Source organism: Clarias gariepinus, chromosome 2 (genome assembly GCF_024256425.1).
Source record: "Clarias gariepinus isolate MV-2021 ecotype Netherlands chromosome 2, CGAR_prim_01v2, whole genome shotgun sequence".
Taxonomy (NCBI): Eukaryota; Metazoa; Chordata; class Actinopteri; order Siluriformes; family Clariidae; genus Clarias; species Clarias gariepinus.
Window position 1 is genome coordinate 34,355,492 of NC_071101.1, and position 20,846 is coordinate 34,376,337.

The window sequence follows — 20,846 nt, forward strand, 5'->3', positions numbered from 1 at the left end:
TTTTTTTTTTTTTTTTTTCATTTCTGTTTTCTCATGTCCTTCCATTCGTGTGTTGCTACTGCCACCCCTGTCTCCACCATCTCAGAGCAGAAAAATACAGGGGAAGGGTGACTGTTATTTCTTTTTTCACCTCTACTCCAGCGGGGCTTGCTCTTTCTTCTTCCCACTGCGCTTCGGCTTCAGTGAGCCTGTAGAGACACACAAGACTGCATCAGTCTCCAGCAACACAAACACAATAAGATTCTGGCATGTCTGATGTGGCAGGGTGGAAAAAAGGAGACTGCCGTGCTGCGGTTTCCCCAGTGCTGGATTGCTTTAATGAATGTAATCTTTCAATGCCTTGGTGCAACAGCCGCAGGAAGAGCACGGCTTTGTTTCCTTTCACTGATGATGGGGGTCAGTCCACTTGCAGGTGATGAAAATAGAATTGAAGGGAACAGGGTGAGGTTTGTAGTAATTAAAAAAGATTAGCGACATGTTGAGGTTGTCATACGTAATGCCAAAATAACAGTTATTCCATTAATCCCTATTCTCTTACTTTTTCCTGTACCTGTATCCTCTTTTTCATGTTTCTGCTTGCCACTGATCAAAAAGCTCATTTAGAAAAAAAAACTGATTCACTTTAGAGCAAACCTTTTGTAAACTTGTACTTTACTTTATATTTGAATTAATATAAAACAGTTTATTTGGCACAGATTATACAAAGCAATACACAATAAGATATAAAGTGAAATGCTGAACATAATTAATTGAAAACCATAATTAATTGACTGCTGGCCAAGCATATGTACACTTACCTAAAGGATTGTTAGGAACACCATACTAATACAGTGTTTGACCCCCTTTCGCCTTCCGAACTGCCTTAATTCTACGTGGCATTGATTCAAAAAGGTTAGAATTCTTTAGAAATGTTGATAGGATAGCATCTTGCAGTTGATGGAAATTTGTAGGATGCACATCCAGGGCACGAAGCTCCCGTTCCACCACATCCCAAAGATGCTCTATTGGGTTGAGATCTGGTGACTGTGGAGGCCATTTTAGTACAGTGAACTCATTGTCATGTTCAAGAAACCAATTTGAAATGATTCGATTTTTGTGACATGGTGCATTATCCTGCTGGAAGTAGCCATCAGAGGATGGGTACATGGTGGTCACAAAGGGATGGACATGGTCAGAAACAATGCTCAGGTAGCCCGTGGCATTTAAGAAAACATCCCCCACACCATTACACCACCACCACCAGCCTGCACAGTGGTAACAAGGCATGATGGATCCATGTTCTCATTCTGTTTACGCCAAATTCCGACTCTACCATTTGAATGTCTCAACAGAAATCGAGACTCATCAGACCAGGCAACATTTTTCCAGTCTTCAATTGTCCAATTTTGGTGAGCTCGTGCAAATTGTAGCCTCTTTTTCCTATTTGTAGTGGAGATAAGTGGTACCCAGTTGGGTCTTCTGCTGTTGTAGCCCATCCGCCTCAAGGTTGTGCGTGTTGTGGCTTCACAAATGCTTTGCTGCATACCTCGGTTATAACGAGTGGTTATTTCAGTCAGGTTATTTAAGTTGCTCTTCTATCAGCTTGAATCACTCGGCCCATTCTCCTCTGACCTCTAGCATCAACAAGGCATTTTCGCCCACAGGAATGCCGCATACTGGATGTTTTTCCCTTTTGCTTGTGCGTGAAAATCCCAGTAACTGAGCAGATTGTGAAATACTCAGGCCGGCCCATCTGGCACCAACAACTATGTCACGCTAAAAATTGCTTAAATCACCTTTCTTTCCCATTCTGACATTCAGTTTGGAGTTCAGGAGATTGTCTTGACCAGGACCACACCCCTAAATGCATTGAAGCAACTGCCATGTGATTGGTTGATTTGATAATTGCATTAATGAGAAATTAAACAGGTGTTCCTAATAATCCTTTAGGTGAGTGTATATACTGATATATTGATAATATTAAGTACTTATGGTATATATATATATATATATATATATATATATAATGTGTGTGTGTGTGTGTGTGCGTGTGTGTATACAGTGCATAAGTGTATCAAAAAAAAATTTTTTTCTGCCATAGCATAATAAAAAATGTAAACAGCTCTTATATTCTAAAATATTTTAATATTTTATTTCAAGTGTGAGTAAATTACTATTCATACAATATAATGAATGACCATTATTCGTGGATTTTTTTTATAAGTTCCTTAGGAAATTTTCAGGACACCGTGGACTGTTGACCCACCTTTTCTAGCAGAGAGAACTCAGCCGAGATCGTACACAAAAGCAGTGAAAGCGATGCGGCCTGAGAGCTAGGCTGAAGCTTAGCCCACACAGATTCTCCCAACCATTAGTGCCTTCCTCTTCCTTCTAATGAGCTAAATTAGATCTATACTCACTTTGTCAAAGTCGACTGTTCCTCCAGATGTGTAATCAGCACTGAGAGAATTGTTAGGTAAGTAGTTGCATGTAAGGCTGCTGGCTGCTGTCAACATAGCAGGTTTTCATTGATATCTTGAACCTGTCACCAGCTCAGGCTACTAAACTTACATCCCTGAAGATATCTACATATTAAAACATTTTACTGCAGCATGCTTGAATGGCTTTCACCTGGTTGTACTAACCCAATTATAATGAAATGCTTTGATAAACTGTCATTTGCCTACTGCCCAAATAAGTTAGAAGAAGAAGAAGCCTTTATTGTCATTATACAAAATACAATGAAATTGGGAGGGCAACTTCCAAAAAATTCAAAAAATAAAAGTAATTTAAAAAGTAATTTAAAGGACTTTATACATATAGAACAAAGCAGTAGACAGCAACATAGAGACAGACAGTTGAATGAGAAACATATTGGATATATGGACTAAACCTGAGGTTTCCAAACATAGACATAAACCAAAGTACACAAAAGCAGCCCTGAGTAAAAGAGCCATTAACTGCTGCATCTGTGTAAGCCACCATCTTGGCCATAATGGCACAATGATTGGTAGAGAGAGGATGCCATTTCTGCTACACTTCATTCAGCCCTTTCCCATCTGAACGATAGCAACAATAGCATAATGTATCTCAAAATGCTGTTCATTGTTTTTAGCTTTGCTTTTAACACAATCATATACACTATGCCGGATTCAGCGGAATTCCGGACATTCTAACAGACAGACCACAGTCTGTCATGTTTGGCAATCTCATGTCCTCTATCCTCATATTGAACACTGGCATTCAACAGGGTTGTGTGTTGAGTTTATTGCTCTACTCCCTGTTTACCCATAAGTGTGTACCTCTGCCTAACTCCAACATGATCATTAAGTATGCAGATGATACCACGGTGAAAGGCCACATCATCTTGTGTATCAGCATGATGTTCCTCCAACAATTTCACCCTTAACAGCATGAAAACCAAAGAGCTCATTGGGGGTTTCCAGAAATCAGAGGTCAGCGGCCTGTCCCATCTAAATTAACGGAACTGAAATAGAACATTTTCCTGGCTTTAAGTTTCTAGATGTCCACAGTGCTGATGATTTGGGGAAAAGTGCAACAGCATCTTTACTTTTTAAAACTAAAGAAAGATCAGCTGTCTTCCCAGATACTAGAAAGCTTTTATTGTTGCACCAGTGAGGGCATCCTGAGCAACTTTGTTACCTGCTGGTATGGCACTCCACAGTGTCTAAAAAGAAAACTTCCCAGCACATCATTGCCCGGCACACAACGACCAGTCACAGAACACCTTTACCAGAGTAGATGTCACATTAGAGCATCATTAGTGTCTCTTCCCACCCTTGCCCAAACTTTTTGACCTCTTTCCATCAATGAGAAGGTACAGGAGCTTTTGCATCTGCATCAGCAGGTCCAGCTTCAAAACCATCATTAGGCTAAACTGTACATTACACTATTAAACTACAGAAATCAGTTACAATCTATTCCCTGTAATTCATGTCATTCAACTCTATATATTTATATACCTGTATATAGTGCATTTAGAAAGTATTATATACACATACACACAATGCTAGTCAAAAGTTTAAACACACCTTCTAACTCCATGATTGTTCCTGATTTTTATTTCTTTCTGCATTGTAAATCTTTTTTAGATGTTTTTTTTAAGATATGCAAAAATCTCCTTTGAACAAGTGATATGAAGATATATTTGCCTTTATAATAGCACTTATCTGAGCACTTAATAAATGACATCTCAGCAAGCGAAAATCTCTGGAATCTAGCCAAACCAGATAATTTTGCTACTTTTTAAAAATTAATTCATGAAGCTAGCAAATTTTGCCAATAGAACAAGACATTTTTAGTTTGCAATTTTAGTAACATTTGACCAGAAATAAGTTTTATAATCTTAAATTTGTTTTGTCATCTTATTTTGGGAAATTTGTACTATACAAATTATGTACAATATCTGAAATACACATTTTTTTTGTGAGACCCATAAGTATTCTCTAAGGTAAGGCAAGGTTAAGGCTGGAGTCAATTTCAATGATTAAAACATAACCACAAGATAATGAAAACAGTAGATAGATTGACTAGACTTTAGAACATTTCCTTAGCTAAGACACTCAGGTGCTAAGATTTTTTGCAGTGCTGTACATTGTTTGATGGGTTTTGCAAATGCACTTGTCAATCCTGTTCCTGCAAGAACTATTCCAGAACAAGTGGCCTTCGTGTCTTAAAATAACAACTGACTGCTGTTGTTGTTGTTGTTGGTACTCAATTACCTGATGCCATATGTGTTATCGCATTGTTTTTTAAAAAAAAAAGAAAAATCCAGTATTGTTCTGGAATGTATAAAATAAATCCAAACTTGTCTGTCCAAACGTTTGACTAATACTGTATATATACAGCTCCCTGAACGTAATTGGACACAGACACACACACACACACACACACACACATTTCTCTTTACATGCCGTCAAGCAGCCAGACTGTTCAGACACCCATCATGAACTCAAGAGCTCCCGGCAGTTGCCTTCATTGCAAATGATGTTCTGATGGTCTGGAGATCTAGGGACTAATGCCGCTTCTCATAATGTCAATTTGCATATCCCTTTTCTCTTTACATCTTATTGAGAGCATTCTTTGGCCCTTGGGTTGCTCAGTCATGCACCGCTTGCATCAGTGCCTTCTTTAATGGAAGATCCTCAGAATAGATGTGACTTCTGGTTATTTCTACTCGACCTAAAGAGAATGTGTGGAATTGTTTGTAATAAGTTCAACAGAAATTAGTCAGAGAAGTCGTCCCTGAAAGTGTTTCTATGTGCCTATAAGCAGTAGATGTATTTTTTTCACAGGGAATGCAAGTGTCCCAACCTAAGGATAGTGATTTAGAAATCAAGAGCAAAACTCACAAGAAACCAAGAGAGAATCTCCTCTGTTGTTGCTAATATTTTTTTCACATTCAGACAAACCATATATAAATCAATACTGTTCATTTACCCTGATCCAGTAAACAAGCCAACATTGTGTTGCAAGTTACATACTTACATTCTACTCTTGACTGTTATACATCATTAACTCTAACCAGCATTTTACAGTTCAACTTGGAAACCTGACAATTTAATTAATTTATTAATTCATTAATTTATTTAGTAAAAGTGGACATTGTAGCATAAGGGGCTGCAAAAATTGACTCACGTTTGGAGCTAACTCCTAGTAGTCATTTAAGAAACTGCATGTTTTGCCCATTTTTTTAAAGACCCAGAGGTTGGCCCTTTGACCTCCACATTAAGTCGGAACACAACGCATGGATTATTTTCCTCAAAGAACACAACACTTCTCAGTAGACTGGTGAGTCAAGTATGTATATAAGGTGGACACAACATCGAATACACATACACACACACACATGGCAAGATCTATAATTAATTCACCTCTCTAAATAATTATAATATCAGAGAGCACAAGAGAAGTGGGTAGAAGAGGGTCACAATGACTGGATGGATTACAGGGTGAAAAAAAGAGAGAGACAAGTGCCAGTGCTATCAATGATGTTTCATTTGTTCCAATGTATGCTTGGAATTGCATATGCACAGGCTGAAAAAATGACACCTCTGTCTTTTTAAGTGGAATATGTTACAGAGAAAAGCAATTACATCCTACTCGTCTGCCTCTCCAGGTTCCGACCTCTTCACACAAACCTTGTGATTGTCAAATGCCAGCTAGCAGATGTACAGTAACAGTGTTTTTTTAAGGCACATAAATGATTTTTTTTACATGTTTACTTTTTGCTATTTGATAAAATTTTGATGACATCATAAATATGAACTGTGGTGCCCTTCAGAATTATTGGCATCTTTTACACAAAACAAATATGTCCACTAAGTCCACAGAACCATATATCTTTCCTAATAATAATAATAATATATATTTTTTATGAAAGCATATATGTAATAAAATTGCCCCAAATAAAATATTAAAATAAATGGTTCTTTAAAAACATCTAAAGCTTATATTGTACTGTACAGTATGTGGTACCAAACATAAAATAAAAGGACAATTAAAACAAAGAAGTTGGTTTGTGACCAACCCAAATTATGTAGTCCAGTATATCTGAAATACACATTATAGTGTGAGACCCATGAGTATTCTCTAAGGTAAGGCAAGGTTAAGGCTGGAGTCAATTTCAATGATTAAAACATAACCACAAGATAATTAAAACAGTTTAGAGAAATGCATTCTGAGAGGTAAGTGTGTTTGTGTAATGATGTGGTTAAACCCACCGTGTAGCTTGGTCTTGCCGCAGAGTTTACTGGCAGAGACAGTGAAGGGGCAGACAGCATGTGGGAAAGCCCGTTTCAGTGTTCCAGTCCGGTTCTTCTGCCCTGTGCTTAAATCACACTCACTCCATGACTGGAAATCATACTTGCATTCACCTGCATGGGAAAACATACAGTCAGATATTTAAATGGGTTAAAAGGGTTAGATTTGAGCATTATCGCAGAAATGTACAGACAGTGCTGTTTTTAAAAGAATTTTACCTGACTTGAGCTTTTAAGAACAAAAATGGTTACAAAGCAACATTCCATAAAGTACATGTAGATTTAGATCCTTAATGTGCAAGCCAGAGGCAAATCCCTGAGATGATACAGTATAAAAAAGAAACCTTAAAAGGAACTCAATAGGGAACCTGTCATCTTCTGCAGGATGCCAGATAGTAGGATTATAAATCATTGCCTCATACACATTTGGAAGAGTAAAGGTAAACTGTTTTAGGAAATAATGTTTACAGTGTGCATATTTAAAAATTACTGTATATATTAGATTTAAGTGTGCTCCTAGTTTTGCAAACTTGGTAACATAACAAGAGCATGAATGGAGATGAAGTCCTGTAAAATTAAGAATATATAAAATAAATGGTACAAGGCAAAAATACAGAGTGGTGACAGATGAAAACAAAACACTGTAAACTACTGTAATGTGTCTAAAGATGGTAAGAGGTCACAAGAATTTAGAAGAGCTTCAGTGAAGATTAATAAAGCTTACAAGTCTCTGAAATATGAACCTCAGTCTTATAAAAGATATTTCCTCATTTGGTGTTTTCATGATGGCAATGGCAAGTGCTCACTAACACTTGCTCACTAACTCATTCTTCATACCACTTATCCGGTGCAGGATCGCAGGGGCCTGGAGACTATCCCAGGTAACTCCAGGCACAAGGCATGTACAGTGGTGTGAAAAACTTATTCCTGATTTCTTATTCTTTTGCATGTTTGTCACACTTAAATGTTTCTGCTCATCAAAAACCGTTAACTATTAGTCAAAGATAACACAATTAAACACAAAATGCAGTTTTTAAATGAAGGTTTACGTTATTAAGGGAGAAAAAAAACTCCAAATCTACATGGCCCTGTGTGAAAAAGTGATTGCCCCCCTTGTTAAAAAATAACTTAACTGTGGTTTATCACACCTGAGTTAAATTTCTGTAGTCACCCCCAGGCCTGATTACTGCCACACCTGTTTCAATCAAGAAATCACTTAAATAGGAGCTACCTGACACAGAGAAGTAGACCAAAAGCACCTCAAAAGCTAGACATCATGCCAAGATCCAAAGAAATTCTGGAACAAATGAGAACAAAAGTAATTGAGATCTATCAGTCTGGTAAAGGTTATAAAGTCATTTCTAAAGCTTTGGGACTCCAGCGAACCACAGTAAGAGCCATTATCCACAAATGGCAAAAACATGGAACAGTGGTGAACCTTCCCAGGAGTGGCCGGCCGACCAAAATTACCCCAAGAGCGCAGAGACAACTCATCTGAGAGGCCACAAAAGACCCCAGGACAACATCTAAAGAACTGCAGGCCTCACTTGCCTCAATTAAGGTCAGTGTTCACGACTTCACCATAAGAAAGAGACTGGGCAAAAACGGCCTGCATGGCAGATTTCCAAGGCGCAAACCACTTTTAAAGTTCATAAAGAACATTAAGGCTCGTCTCAATTTTGCTAAAAAAACATCTTAATGATTGCCAAGACTTCTGGGAAAATACCTTGTGGACCAACGAGACAAAAGTTTAACTTTTTGGAAGGTGCGTGTCCCATTACATCTGGCATAAAAGTAACACAGCATTTCAGAAAAAGAACATCATACCAACAGTAAAATATGGTGGTGGTAGTGTGATGGTCTGGGGTTGTTTTGCTGCTTCAGGACCTGGAAGGCTTGCTGTGATAGATGGAACCATGAATTCTACTGTCTACCAAAAAATCCTGAAGGAGAATGTCCGGCCATCTGTTCGTCAACTCAAGCTGAAGCGATCTTGGGTGCTGCAGCAGGACAATGACCCAAAACACACCAGCAAATCCACCTCTGAATGGCTGAATAAAAACAAAATGAAAACTTTGGAGTGGCCTAGTCAAAGTCCTGACCTGAATCCTATTAAGATGTTGTGGCATGACCTTAAAAAGGCGGTTCATGCTAAAAACCCTCAAATAAAGCTGAATTACTGTACAACAATTCTGCAAAGATGAGTGGGCCAAAATTCCTTCAGAGCGCTGTAAAAGACTTGTTGCAAGTTATCGCAAACTCTTGATTGCAGTTATTGCTGCTAAGGGTGGCCCAACCAGTTATTAGGGTCAGGGGGCAATTACTTTTTCACACAGGGCCAAAAAAAAACTGCATTTTGTGTTTACTTGTGTTATCTTTGACTAATAGTTAAATGTGTTTGATGATCAGAAACATTTTGTGTGACAAACATGCAAAAGAATAAGAAATCAGGAAGGGGGCAAATAGTTTTTCACACCACTGTACATGCTGGATGAGATGCCAATCCATTGAAGTCACACAAGCACACACGCACACATTCCTACACTACTGGCTTTTTGGAAATGCAAATGAGCCTACCCTTAATGTTTTTGTAATGTCAGAGAAAAGCCAAGTACCTATAAGAAAACCCACCAAATACAGAGAGAACATGCAAAACATGCACACAGACCCAAAGTGGGAATCAAACCTGGAGGTGCACAGCCACAATCATGCAAGGTGGAAAACTGAACCCACATGAACAGGTTAGCTTCTCAGTAATAAAAATACTCAAAAACTAAAGTTATGAACTCAAATAGAAATCCCTCTTTCAACTGCATATAACTGTTGATCCATGGCACATGGAATGACCAGACTGTCAACATAGTGTAAAATGTGAGCACGGGTGAGGGCTTTTGCTTCCAGTTTGAGTTCATTTGTTCCTACTCTTCCTGTTACTCCGAAGCCCTCTTGCTTTTTTCACTGCTTGACAATTATGGGATAAATGTAATGAGTCAGAATAAATTCAATGAATTTCATTAACCATTTTTCCTAAAGAGCCAACTAGACACAAACCTGCCTGCCAGTGGCCCTAAATTATAACAGATGCAACTTCTTCAGATGTTTACTCTTGTTGAGTTTATCCATTAGTTTTATTTCTATGTATAGTCGTGGCCAAAAGTTTTGAGAATGACACAAATATTAGTTTTCACAAAGTTTGCTGCTAAACTGCTTTTAGATCTTTGTTTCAGTTGTTTCTGTGAGGCACTGAAAAAAAATTACAAGCACTTTCTATGTTTCAAAGGCTTTTATCGACAATTACATGATATTTATGCAAAGAGTCAGTATTTGCAGTGTTGGCCCTTCTATTTCAGGACCTCTGCTATTCGACTGGGCATGCTCTCAATCAACTTCTGGGCCAAATCCTGACTGATAGCAACCCATTCTTTCATAATCACTTCTTGGAGTTTGTTCTATTCAATTCATTTATATATATATATATATATAGCGCTTTTAACAATGGTCATTGTCTCAAAGCAGCTTCACAAAAATGAAAGAAATGAAATGTAATTTTCAATTACAATTAAAAATAAATAAATAAAATGAATGAATAAATAATAATAATAAAGTGTGTATGTGTGAGAAAAATGTGTCTAGATAATTCTGAGATGAATGAATAAATGATAAATGAAATGTCTCTGATGAGCAAGACAAGGGTGACGGCAACAGTGGCAAGGAAAAACTCCCTGAAACGGCAATAGGAAGAAACCTTGAGAGGAACTAGACTCAACAAGGAACCCATCCTCATCTGGGTGATAACAGATAACATTTGTCAGAATTAGTGGGTTTTTGTTTGTTCACCCGCCTCTTGAGGATTGACCAAGTTCTCAATGGGATTAAGATCTGGGGAGTTTCCAGGCCATGGACGCAAAATTTCAACGTTTTGGTCCCTGAGCCACTTTTGCCTTATGGCACGGTGCTCCATCGTGCTGGAACAAGCATTGTTCTTTACCAAACTGTTGTTGAATTGTTGGAAGAAGTTGCTGTTGGAGGGTGTTTTGGTACCATTCTTTACTCATGGCTGTGTTTTTGGGCAAAATTGTGAGTGAGCATACTCCCTTGGATGAGAAGCAACCCCACACATGAATGGTCTCAGGATGCTTTACTGTTGGCATGACACAGGACTGATGGTAGCGCTCACCTTTTCTTCTCTGGACAAGCCTTTTTTCAGATGCCCCAAACAATCAGAAAGAGGCTTCATTGGAGAACATGACTTTGCCCCAGTCCTCAGCAGTTCATTCACCATACTTTCTGCAGAAGATCAATCTGTCCCTGAATTTTTTTTTAGGAGAGAAGTGGCTTCTTTGCTGCCCTTCTTGAAACCAGGCCATCTTCCAAAAGTCTTCGCCTCACTGTACGTGCAGATGCGCTCACACCTGCCTGCTACCATTCCTGAGCAAGCTCTGCACTGGTGGCACTCCGATCCTGGAGCTGAATCCTCTTTAGGAGACGATCTTGCCGCTTGCTAGACTTTCTTTGACGCCCTGAAGCCTTCTTAACAAGAATTGAACTTTTTTTTTTGAAGTTCTTGATGATCCTATAAATTGTTGATTTAGGTGCAATCTTAGTAGCCACAATATCCTTGCCTGTGAAGCCATTTTTATGCACTGCAATGATGGCTGCACGCATTTCTTTGCAGGTCACCATGGTTAACAATGGAAGAACAATGATTTCAAGCATCATTCTCCTTTTAACATGTCAAGTCTGCCATTCTAACCTGTTGGGAACTTTTTCAGAGACCAGGAGACGTTGGGATATCATTCAAGCAGAAGTTACTCTTTATTGAGAACTCGCCGAGCGTCGCTGTAGTCATCCAAGTCTGACCGAAAAACTTAGCTCTGAAGAGTTTATACTTTACAAGAGGGAGGGATACAAAGAGGTGGAGACAATCTAAACAAAGCATAGTCTAGTACAGGAGTCAGCCTGGTAACGGAAGTTCCCCAGCCCTGATCTCATCAGCATAACAGTGGCTTTCAAATGCATAGGTGCTAATCTAATCAGCCTGACAGTATCCCCCAAACCTTTACATTCTCATAGAGACAAAAGGCATAGCCTGGCCTTGAGATTAGCATTCACATTGACTTTGGGACCCTACCCAGTGGTCAGGAAGTACATAAAGACCAAAGGTTAATGTCTCTGACACCTGGGGTACAAGACTTGATCTTCTTAGAATGTCACCAACTTTACCTTAAAATGTAAAACCCAATGTACATAACTTGTTCAGTTTATATACTATTACGTTGGAAGCTAGATTTAACATTTTATAAATTTGTAATCCTACAGTTCCCCCTTTGAGAGTTCTAATAACTCTCACCAAATACAAATTTAGACATTTAATTCTTGTAACTTGTGATCGTTACAGGCACATAGCACTTGTTCTGTTGTTGCTTGCAGTGATGAATGCCATGATGACATATAAACAAACATCTAGCTAGTGTCTGTGAAGTTCTTATGGATAATAGTCTTTTCTGGTTGAAGCGGCCATTTCTTCTTGATGGGTGTGGGTTATTTGTTGAAAAAAACAATTGATACTGTGGATGCATAGATAGTACACCTGAAGGAAAAACAGCAGCAGAATTGCTATTTCCTTGATTCACAGCCAGGGTTTCTTCAACATGTCTCCAAACCATGAAAGCTTATCTTCAGTCGTTTGGTGTAATTTTGTTAAAAGATCAAGAATGTCTTGTCCAGCAATCTTGATCATGTTGATGGATGACTGAAGTTCTCGTATTTGATACTCTGCGTTGTGTATTTTTTTTTTAATCTTCTGTGACAGTTGGCTTGGTAGTGAGTCTAGGTGTCTGTCAGAAGTTGTGGCTTCCTTTGTAGGTGACGAGGTCAGCGTGTATTGTTCTCGGGACAGCCATCAAGTGGTATCTGCACAGAGTAAGAAAGAAAACAAAAGACGACAAAGCAGTATCTGTTGTAAAAATTTTTCAAACCCTAGGGTGGTATCCTCTGTTCAATCTGTGTCTGCTATTGTTGTTCCTTCTTTCCCTGTTTCTTAATTCCCGTGACACCTAAAGAACAGTGAGGTAAGGATGAACTAATGAATGGGGGAGGCCTATGAGGGAGTCTTCACCACAGGGTTTGGCCCCCGATGCCTGTTGCATTCGGTTCTTCCCTGGGCTCCTCACTGGTCCGTGTGTCCTATCCTATCCCTGCAGGTGGGGGAACAACTTGACGTGAACAATGTGACACGTGAGTCCAAGTTTTCCTTCCCTGACACAACACTGCAGCTGCTGTAATTAACATCACTTGATGTGGTCCGTGCCACTTAGGCTCTAATGGCTTATTCTTAAATGATTTTATCATGACCCACTGACCTGGGATGATTGTGTGTCCACCTTCTGGTGGAGTCTGCCAACACGACTCAACTCTCTCTCTGGCACTTTGTACTGCCTTCGTGAGGTTTTCACAGTAAGCAATCAGGGCATCTGAAGCAAAGTGTACATCAGCATTTGTAAGATCAATCACACCTGGCATTTGCATTGGACGTCCAGTAATAATCTCATGAGGGCTCAGTCCTACTGATCTATTAGGTGATGCTCTCATACTACATAGTACCGCCGGCAGCGCTTCGACCCATGGTACTCCTTCCTGATGCATTTTGCTTAGCCTGGTTTTGATTGTTCTGTTTGCTCGTTCAACCTGTCCTGATGCTTGTGGTCTGTATGGACAGTGAAGATTCCACTTAATCTTCAACATTTTAGACACTTCCCTGACTACCTGTCCTGTGAAGTGTGTTCCTTGATCTGAGTCGATGTAATCTGGTAAAATCAGTAACAAGGCATTTAGCAGTATGTGCAGCTGTAGCATGTCCTGTTGGATAAGCTTCTACCCATCTTGAGAACTTGTCTATTACTACCAAGACGTCAGTTTTTCCTTTACAAGGAGGTAACGATATGTAATCAACTTGCAAGTGACGAAATGGTCCTGGTGGAGCTGGAGTATGTGTTGCTGCTGTAGTTACTGCTGGCACATCATTATTTTTCTGACATGTAACGCATCTCTTGACTGTTTCGATGGCTACAATTCTAAATTTTGGATTCCACCATTGATTTGAGAACCTGTGATTCATCGTCGCTGGACCACTGTGACCCAAATTGTGAATTTGTTGTGCCAAATATGGCAGCAGTGATTCGGGAGTGACATACTTTCCCCCTTTGGTCCAGCAGCCAGATGAATCCACTGTGACTCCTTTGTCCAACCATGTCCATGCTTCATATAGAGGGACGTCTTTGTACAGATCAATGATCGATTCAGGAGGCAGAATGGTCTTCTGTGCTGTACTACCTGAACACACTTGTACAGTTGCATAGAAACAAGCTTGTTTAGCAGCTACATCAGCAAGAGCATTACCTTTAGCTTCCATTGTGTTAGTAGTGAGATGTGCTTTCACTTTGATCACAGCTAATTTCTTTGGAAGTTTCATAGCAAACATTAGATCTTTCACCAATCCAGCATGCTTAATGGGGGATCCAGCAGAAGTTAGAAACTGTCTACTTTGCCAAATGACACCAAAATCATGAACTACTCCAAAAGCATACCTGGAATCAGTGTAGATATTTGCAACTGACCCTGAAGCTAGCGTGCATGCTCTAGTTAAGGCTACTAGTTCTGCAGCTTGAGCTGAAAAATGATCTGGAAGACGACCTGAAGCTACTACTTCAGTGATGGAAGTTACTGCATAACCTGCTCGTTTATGGCTTCAATAACTTGAGCTGAACCATCAACAAACAACTCCAATTCTGCATTCTCTATAGGAGTTTCTGCTACTTCACTTGTGGGTGTGTATGTAAGTGTAACACAGTCGTGAGTCATTTCTCCTACATCCTCTAACACAACTTCAGTCATTGCAGACATCATACATGTAGATGGATTTGTAACTGACGCACGCTGTAAAACAATGTTCGGGGCTGTGAGGGTCGTTAACCAATTTCCCCAACGAGAAGAGGTGACAGAAGTGACTTTTGCTTGATTCATTAGTGCAGACACTGCATGAGGGCATCTTACATTTACGGTCTGCCCTAACACCATTCCTGATGAAGCTTGAAGCGCTAGATGAACTGCTTGCACGGCTCTAAGACATGGGCCCATACCTTGAGCGACTATGTCAAGTTTACCAGAATAGTAATGAATTGGGCGTAAACTGCCCCCATGATCTTGCATTAGACATGCAGTCATAAAGCCTAAGTGTTCATGAACATAAAGCACAAAGGGCCTATCAGATTGTGCAATTCCTAATGCGGGTGCTTGACATAATGCTGTCTTTAAAGCATTGAAAGCTTTAAGATGAATTTCTTCCATACAAACAGTATCAGAATCTTTAATCTGGCCTTTCAACAAGTCATAGAGCGGTTGAGCAATCATGGCATAGTCCTCAATCCAAGGTCTACAATAACCAGCTGTTCCTAAAAAGGATCTAAGTGTTTTAATGGTAGTAGGCGGAGGTATTGCTTTGACTGAAGCGGCTCGATCCTGTGTAATAGATCTATGTCCTGTACCAATTGTTTGACCCAGAAAAGTGACTTGGTTTTTTGCAACTTGAGCTTTGTGAAGGCTGCATTTGTGTCCTTTTGCATGCAAATAGTCTAACAATGCTGCCAATTTAATTTGATGAACATCATGATCTGTTGAGGCAATCAAAATATCATCAACATATTGGATCATAGTGGACTGTTTAACTGGACACTCTGGGTCACACAAATCACGTCTGACAGCCTGATGGTATATGGTCGGAGAATTTTGAAAACCTTGTGGCAGACGAGTCCACTGGTATTGCTCATAGTCAACTGTAAAAGCTAACCATGCCTGGCTGTCAGAGTGCAAAGGAATAGAAAAGAATCCATTAGACATATCGATTACTGAAAAAACTTTACAATCTAATGGTAAGCCATTACAAATTGTAGACGGATCTGCTACTAGGGGGGTGATTTTATCAATGTGTTTATTGGCTACTCTGTAGTCTATGGTGAGTCTCCATGTCCCATTGGCTTTCTTGATGGGCCATATGGGTGAGTTACAGGGACTGTTAGTTTTAACTAGCACACCTTGTTTCAGCAATTTTTCTACAATAGGTTTAACTCCCTGTAAAGCTTCTTTACTGATTGGATATTGTTTGGTAACAGGAGTTCCTGTTAATTTGACTGGTTCTACACCTGTCAGAAAACCACAATCATCCTTGTCTTTAGCCCAAATAGGATGATTCTGCAAGAAAGCATACTCAGGAGTGGCTGCATTATCAGTAGAAACTTGTGCTGAGGAAATTTTTATGCTAGCAGATTCTGAAGACATGTCTAAAGTTAGATGTACTTGTCTTAGTAGATCCATGCCTAGAATTGCACCTGTATTTAATGGAGCACATAGCAATTTTGTAGTCAAAGTTTTTGGGCCTAATTGTATTTCTATGGGCGGAGTTTCATACAAAACAGAATCTTCACCTATTACACCAGTTAAACACAGTTTAGTTTTCTTGTATGGAATGTTTAAATCTTTAGCCAATTTAGTAGGAATTATTGTAATTTCTGCACCTGTATCAAGCAAAAAGTCAATTTCTTTCTCTAGTATGCTACCTTTCACAAAAATTCTTTTGTCATTGTTATGAATTACAGGGGAAAGGTAGCTACTCACAGCCCCAACAATTAGTTTTTTTCCTGTTCCTGTTGTGCTCTTAGAAGAGCCTGAGCAAGCTGTCCTAAAGTTTGAGTAGACAAAGACGGAACTACTTCAGGGTTGTAGGCAGGCTGAGAAGGAGTAGAATTATGCATACTATTTCTACCATCTTGCAACTTCTTCCGACACCTTTTCTCCCAATGTCCTAGTTTTCCACAGTAGTTTCATTTGCTTTCTCTTTTAGGCCATCTATGGTCTGGGTCTGTTGTGCTAAACGAAGCTGCTGCTACTCTCACCTTTGCCTTAACATCAGCATCCCCTTCCCAGGCAGCTAACCTGTCAAGATTACTTCTGAGAGTCATGGAAGACCAAGTTATATCTAGGAATGGCAATGCTTTTCTGTACTCGGCTATAAGGCCATCTGACCAGATGCGGACTAGGGGTCCCTTATCATCAAGCACACTTTCAGAATCCTCAACTATGCCACTGTAAGTTACAGCTGACTGACAAAACCGTTCAGTGTATTCATTTACAGATTCTTCTTTCTTCTGCACACAGTTGGTAATCCTGGACCAGTCTACTTTGGGTCCCATGATGTTCTTAAGAATTTTCAAGACACCCTCTCTCACATCACTTTTACTGGCATGTTGTAGTTCAGACGTAACAGCAGACTCAAAACGGTTGAATTCAGACTCAGTTAGACATTTGTGACATCAGCTGTGTGACTTCTTCTAATGACATGTTGTAGAGACGCATTTTACTGATCAAAGCTCTTTTAAATTCAGAAAAATTAGTGCGTGCTGAGGGTAAGCTCTGGGATAGTCTCTCTATATCCTTAGGTCCTAGTGATTTAGCAACAGTTTGGACTTCGACAACAGAAGAGTTGGGAGTAACACTTGCAATTCCCTCAATTCCCTGAGATCTCTTTCTAGCACCACATACATTTACTGAATCTACAGGCACATCAGTTACTGACTGAATGGCTACATCTGGGTCAAAGAAAGCTTGTAAGTCAGGATAGTTGTTATCAGACTGACTAACTTTATCTACATTAGTTCTTGCTAAAGTTTGGTTGCGGTTCTGTTTCTTCGTCAAAGAGGATACCCTAGCACGGAGCTCCTGGATCTGTTCCTCCAGCTCTGAGATACGCTGAGACTGTTGTGTACTTAGCGTTAAACCAAATTCTCTATGACAGCAGATAATGCCTTTCACATTTTTCTTACGAATGCATGCTCCTAATACCTTTTTGCACTCATCTACCGACCACGTCTTGTCTGGATGGATCTTATACTTCTGAGTTAGTTCTTGTCTAACTTTCTCAGTTACTATTATGTTTATCTGCACTCCTAACAGTGATTTGAATTCACTATCAGACCATGAAGGAGTCGCAAGACCACCTTTTTTAGTTGTGGGGATCAGTCTAGCATTCTGTTAAAAAAAAAAAACACAATAAACATAACACAATAAAAAAAAAAAAAACACTAAAACTTCTCTGATCAACAGAGGCTGGTCACGGTTTTTAACAAAAAAAACACTAAAACTTCTCTGATCAACAGAGGCTTGATACGCTTGTTAAGACAAAACACTAAAACTTCTCTGATCAACAGAGGATAACACACAAATACTAGCACATAAGGCTAATCTTCCCTGCCTAAACAGAGGAAAACACACAAATATTAGCACGTAATGCTAATCTTCCCTGCCAAAACAGAGGATAACACACAAATATTAGCACGTAATGCTAATCTTCCCTGCCTAAACAGAGGAAAACACACAAATATTAGCATGTAATGCTAATCTTCCCTGCCAAAAACAGAGGATAACACACAAAATATTAGCACGTAATGCTAATCTTCCCTGCCAAAAACAGAGGATAACACACAAAATATTAGCACCTAATGCTAATCTTCCCTGCCTGAACAGAGGATAACCATCTCTAAACAGAAACATTTAGAGGATTACTTAGTTAACTAAACCCTACAGCAGTATGTTAACTCTTCTCTGACGGCGCAGAGGATAACAAATTTGTACTGGTCTTAAAGGTTCTTTTGGACAGAGTGGAACTCACCAATCCTTGCTTGTACAAAAAGATTCAGTCTGGAATTAAGTCAGATCTTTGAGCTTGAAGTTTCAATCTGGATTCAGGTGAGCAGCTCTATCCTGGTCACGGCACCAAAACTGTTGGGAACTTTTTCAGAGACCAGGAGACGTTGGGATATCATTCAAGCAGAAGTTACTCTTTATTGAGAACTCGCCGAGCGTCGCTGTAGTCATCCAAGTCTGACCGAAAAACGTAGCTCTGAAGAGTTTATACTTTACAAGAGGGAGGGATACAAAGAGGTGGAGACAATCTAAACAAAGCATAGTCTAGTACAGGAGTCAGCCTGGTAACGGAAGTTCCCCAGCCCTGATCTCATCAGCATAACAGTGGCTTTCAAATGCATAGGTGCTAATCTAATCAGCCTGACAGTATCCCCCAAACCTTTACATTCTCATAGAGACAAAAGGCATAGCCTGGCCTTGAGATTAGCATTCACATTGACTTTGGGACCCTACCCAGTGGTCAGGAAGTACATAAAGACCAAAGGTTAATGTCTCTGACACCTGGGGTACAAGACTTGATCTTCTTAGAATGTCACCAACTTTACCTTAAAATGTAAAACCCAATGTACATAACTTGTTCAGTTTATATACTATTACGTTGGAAGCTAGATTTAACATTTTATAAATTTGTAATCCTACAAACCCAATCAGCCTGACATAATGATCTCCAACCTTGTGCTCGTCAACATTCTCTTGAGTTAACAAGACGATTACTGAAATGATCTCAGCAGGTCCTTTAATGACAACAAGAAAGGTTTTTTTGGGATTAAGTTAATTTCCATGGCAAAGAAGGACTATGCAATTAATCTGATCACTCTTCATAACATTCTGGAGTATATGCAAATTGCTATTATAAAAACTTAAGCAGCAACTTTTCCAATTTCCAATATGTATGTAATTCTCAAAACTTTTGGCCATGACTGTATATAATTTATATTGCTCACAGTGACACATTGATATAAAATATATTATGTGACATTATGATGCCATTAAATTATCCTACTGGATTATGGTCTGTCCTTTTATAAGATGCAATGGAAACCAATCCTGGCCAATATAACAGATCAACTCCAAGTAACACTGTAACTGGCATCAAGCCTAATGAAGAATAGAAAAACTCTGATGAGAAACTTATACCAATCATCCTGCTGGACGCCACCAGCAGCTGTGAAAATGCCATCTTTGCAATGTAAATAGAACAACAAAGCAATAAAAATATTAAATTAAACAAAAAGCTATAAGGATCTTACCTAATGACATTGGGAGGCTAGTGAAAAGAATTCACCATGAGGCCAATCCAAGGGCCTTAGATTATTGAGCAAGGGTTTCAGCTTGCTGGCAGAAGGTTATTAGTTTTGACTTGTGATTACAGATTCCTGAGGACCAGTATGAAGACTGATACAAATATTATGCTCACAGAAGCTGAACCAGTCTTGTTTTTACTGGGTGTCCTGCAACAATATTTGTCAGTGTCAAGTGATCAACTTATCCCAGAATGTACTTATATTCTCAGACTGTTATCTCTATACAGTATGTTTTCAGCTTCTAATGGTGATATTGGTACAGTCATGACTGCCGAGGTGGAAAGTAACGAATTACATTTACTCACATAAAAATTTTATTACTCTTTCCACCTCTGTGAACATGGCAATGTGAAAGCTGTAACAAATAAAGCTAACCTAGCCTTGTGAAAAGATGGGTGGGGGGGCGGGATAGAGAGTAACTCTCTCTACTTATTTTAAACATTCTTTTTTTTAAGAATGTTCAAAGTAAGTAGAGAGACTTTATGCAACATTGCTAAAGCTCCTGATAAACCGCCTGTAGTAAGTAATAAATCCAAATAGTCATGACAGTGGTCTTAGAAAATGGGCAATGAGCACTGCGGCACTGAGCTGCAGGTGTATTTGATTAGGTGGACTAATTCAAGTCTGCAAATCAGGTAAATATGTTTTTTTACAAAGCTTTGTTAAGCATTGTTGGAGCTACACTCAGTAAAGCCCGCTATGAAATTAGTTTGTCAGAAATGTCGACATTTTCAATAAAATGTTCCTAGTATACACTGTAAAACATGAAAGTGGACTTGAATCTGTCACCAAAAAAAAAAAGACCCACACAAGTTTAGACATTATTATCTAAGAACCTTACTGTAGTCTTACTATAGTTTGAGGTAAATCCACATGCTATTGATTTCCGGAGCATATTTCTCCTTAAAATATAATTATGAAGCTTAATTCTAAATGTTATTGCATGAATGCTTATTTACAAATAGCCTTCTGCTTATTTTCTCAAGAGGTTCATGGTAGATATGCCTACTAATATGGCCATTGCTTC

General features: G+C 39.2%; 1 protein-coding gene across 1 annotated transcript in view; it reads right to left on the reverse strand.

Annotated features, from left to right (window-relative positions):
• ptn (pleiotrophin) overlaps positions 1-20,846 on the reverse strand; it is a 60,066-nt gene continuing 39,220 nt past the window's right edge. Inside the window, exons 4-5 of the mRNA XM_053510678.1 lie at positions 6,723-6,875; positions 1-188 (exon numbers count right to left, since the gene is read on the reverse strand). Coding sequence (XP_053366653.1) covers positions 133-188; positions 6,723-6,875 — 209 coding nt within the window. The 3' untranslated portion in view covers positions 1-132. The remainder of the gene's footprint in view (positions 189-6,722; positions 6,876-20,846) is intronic.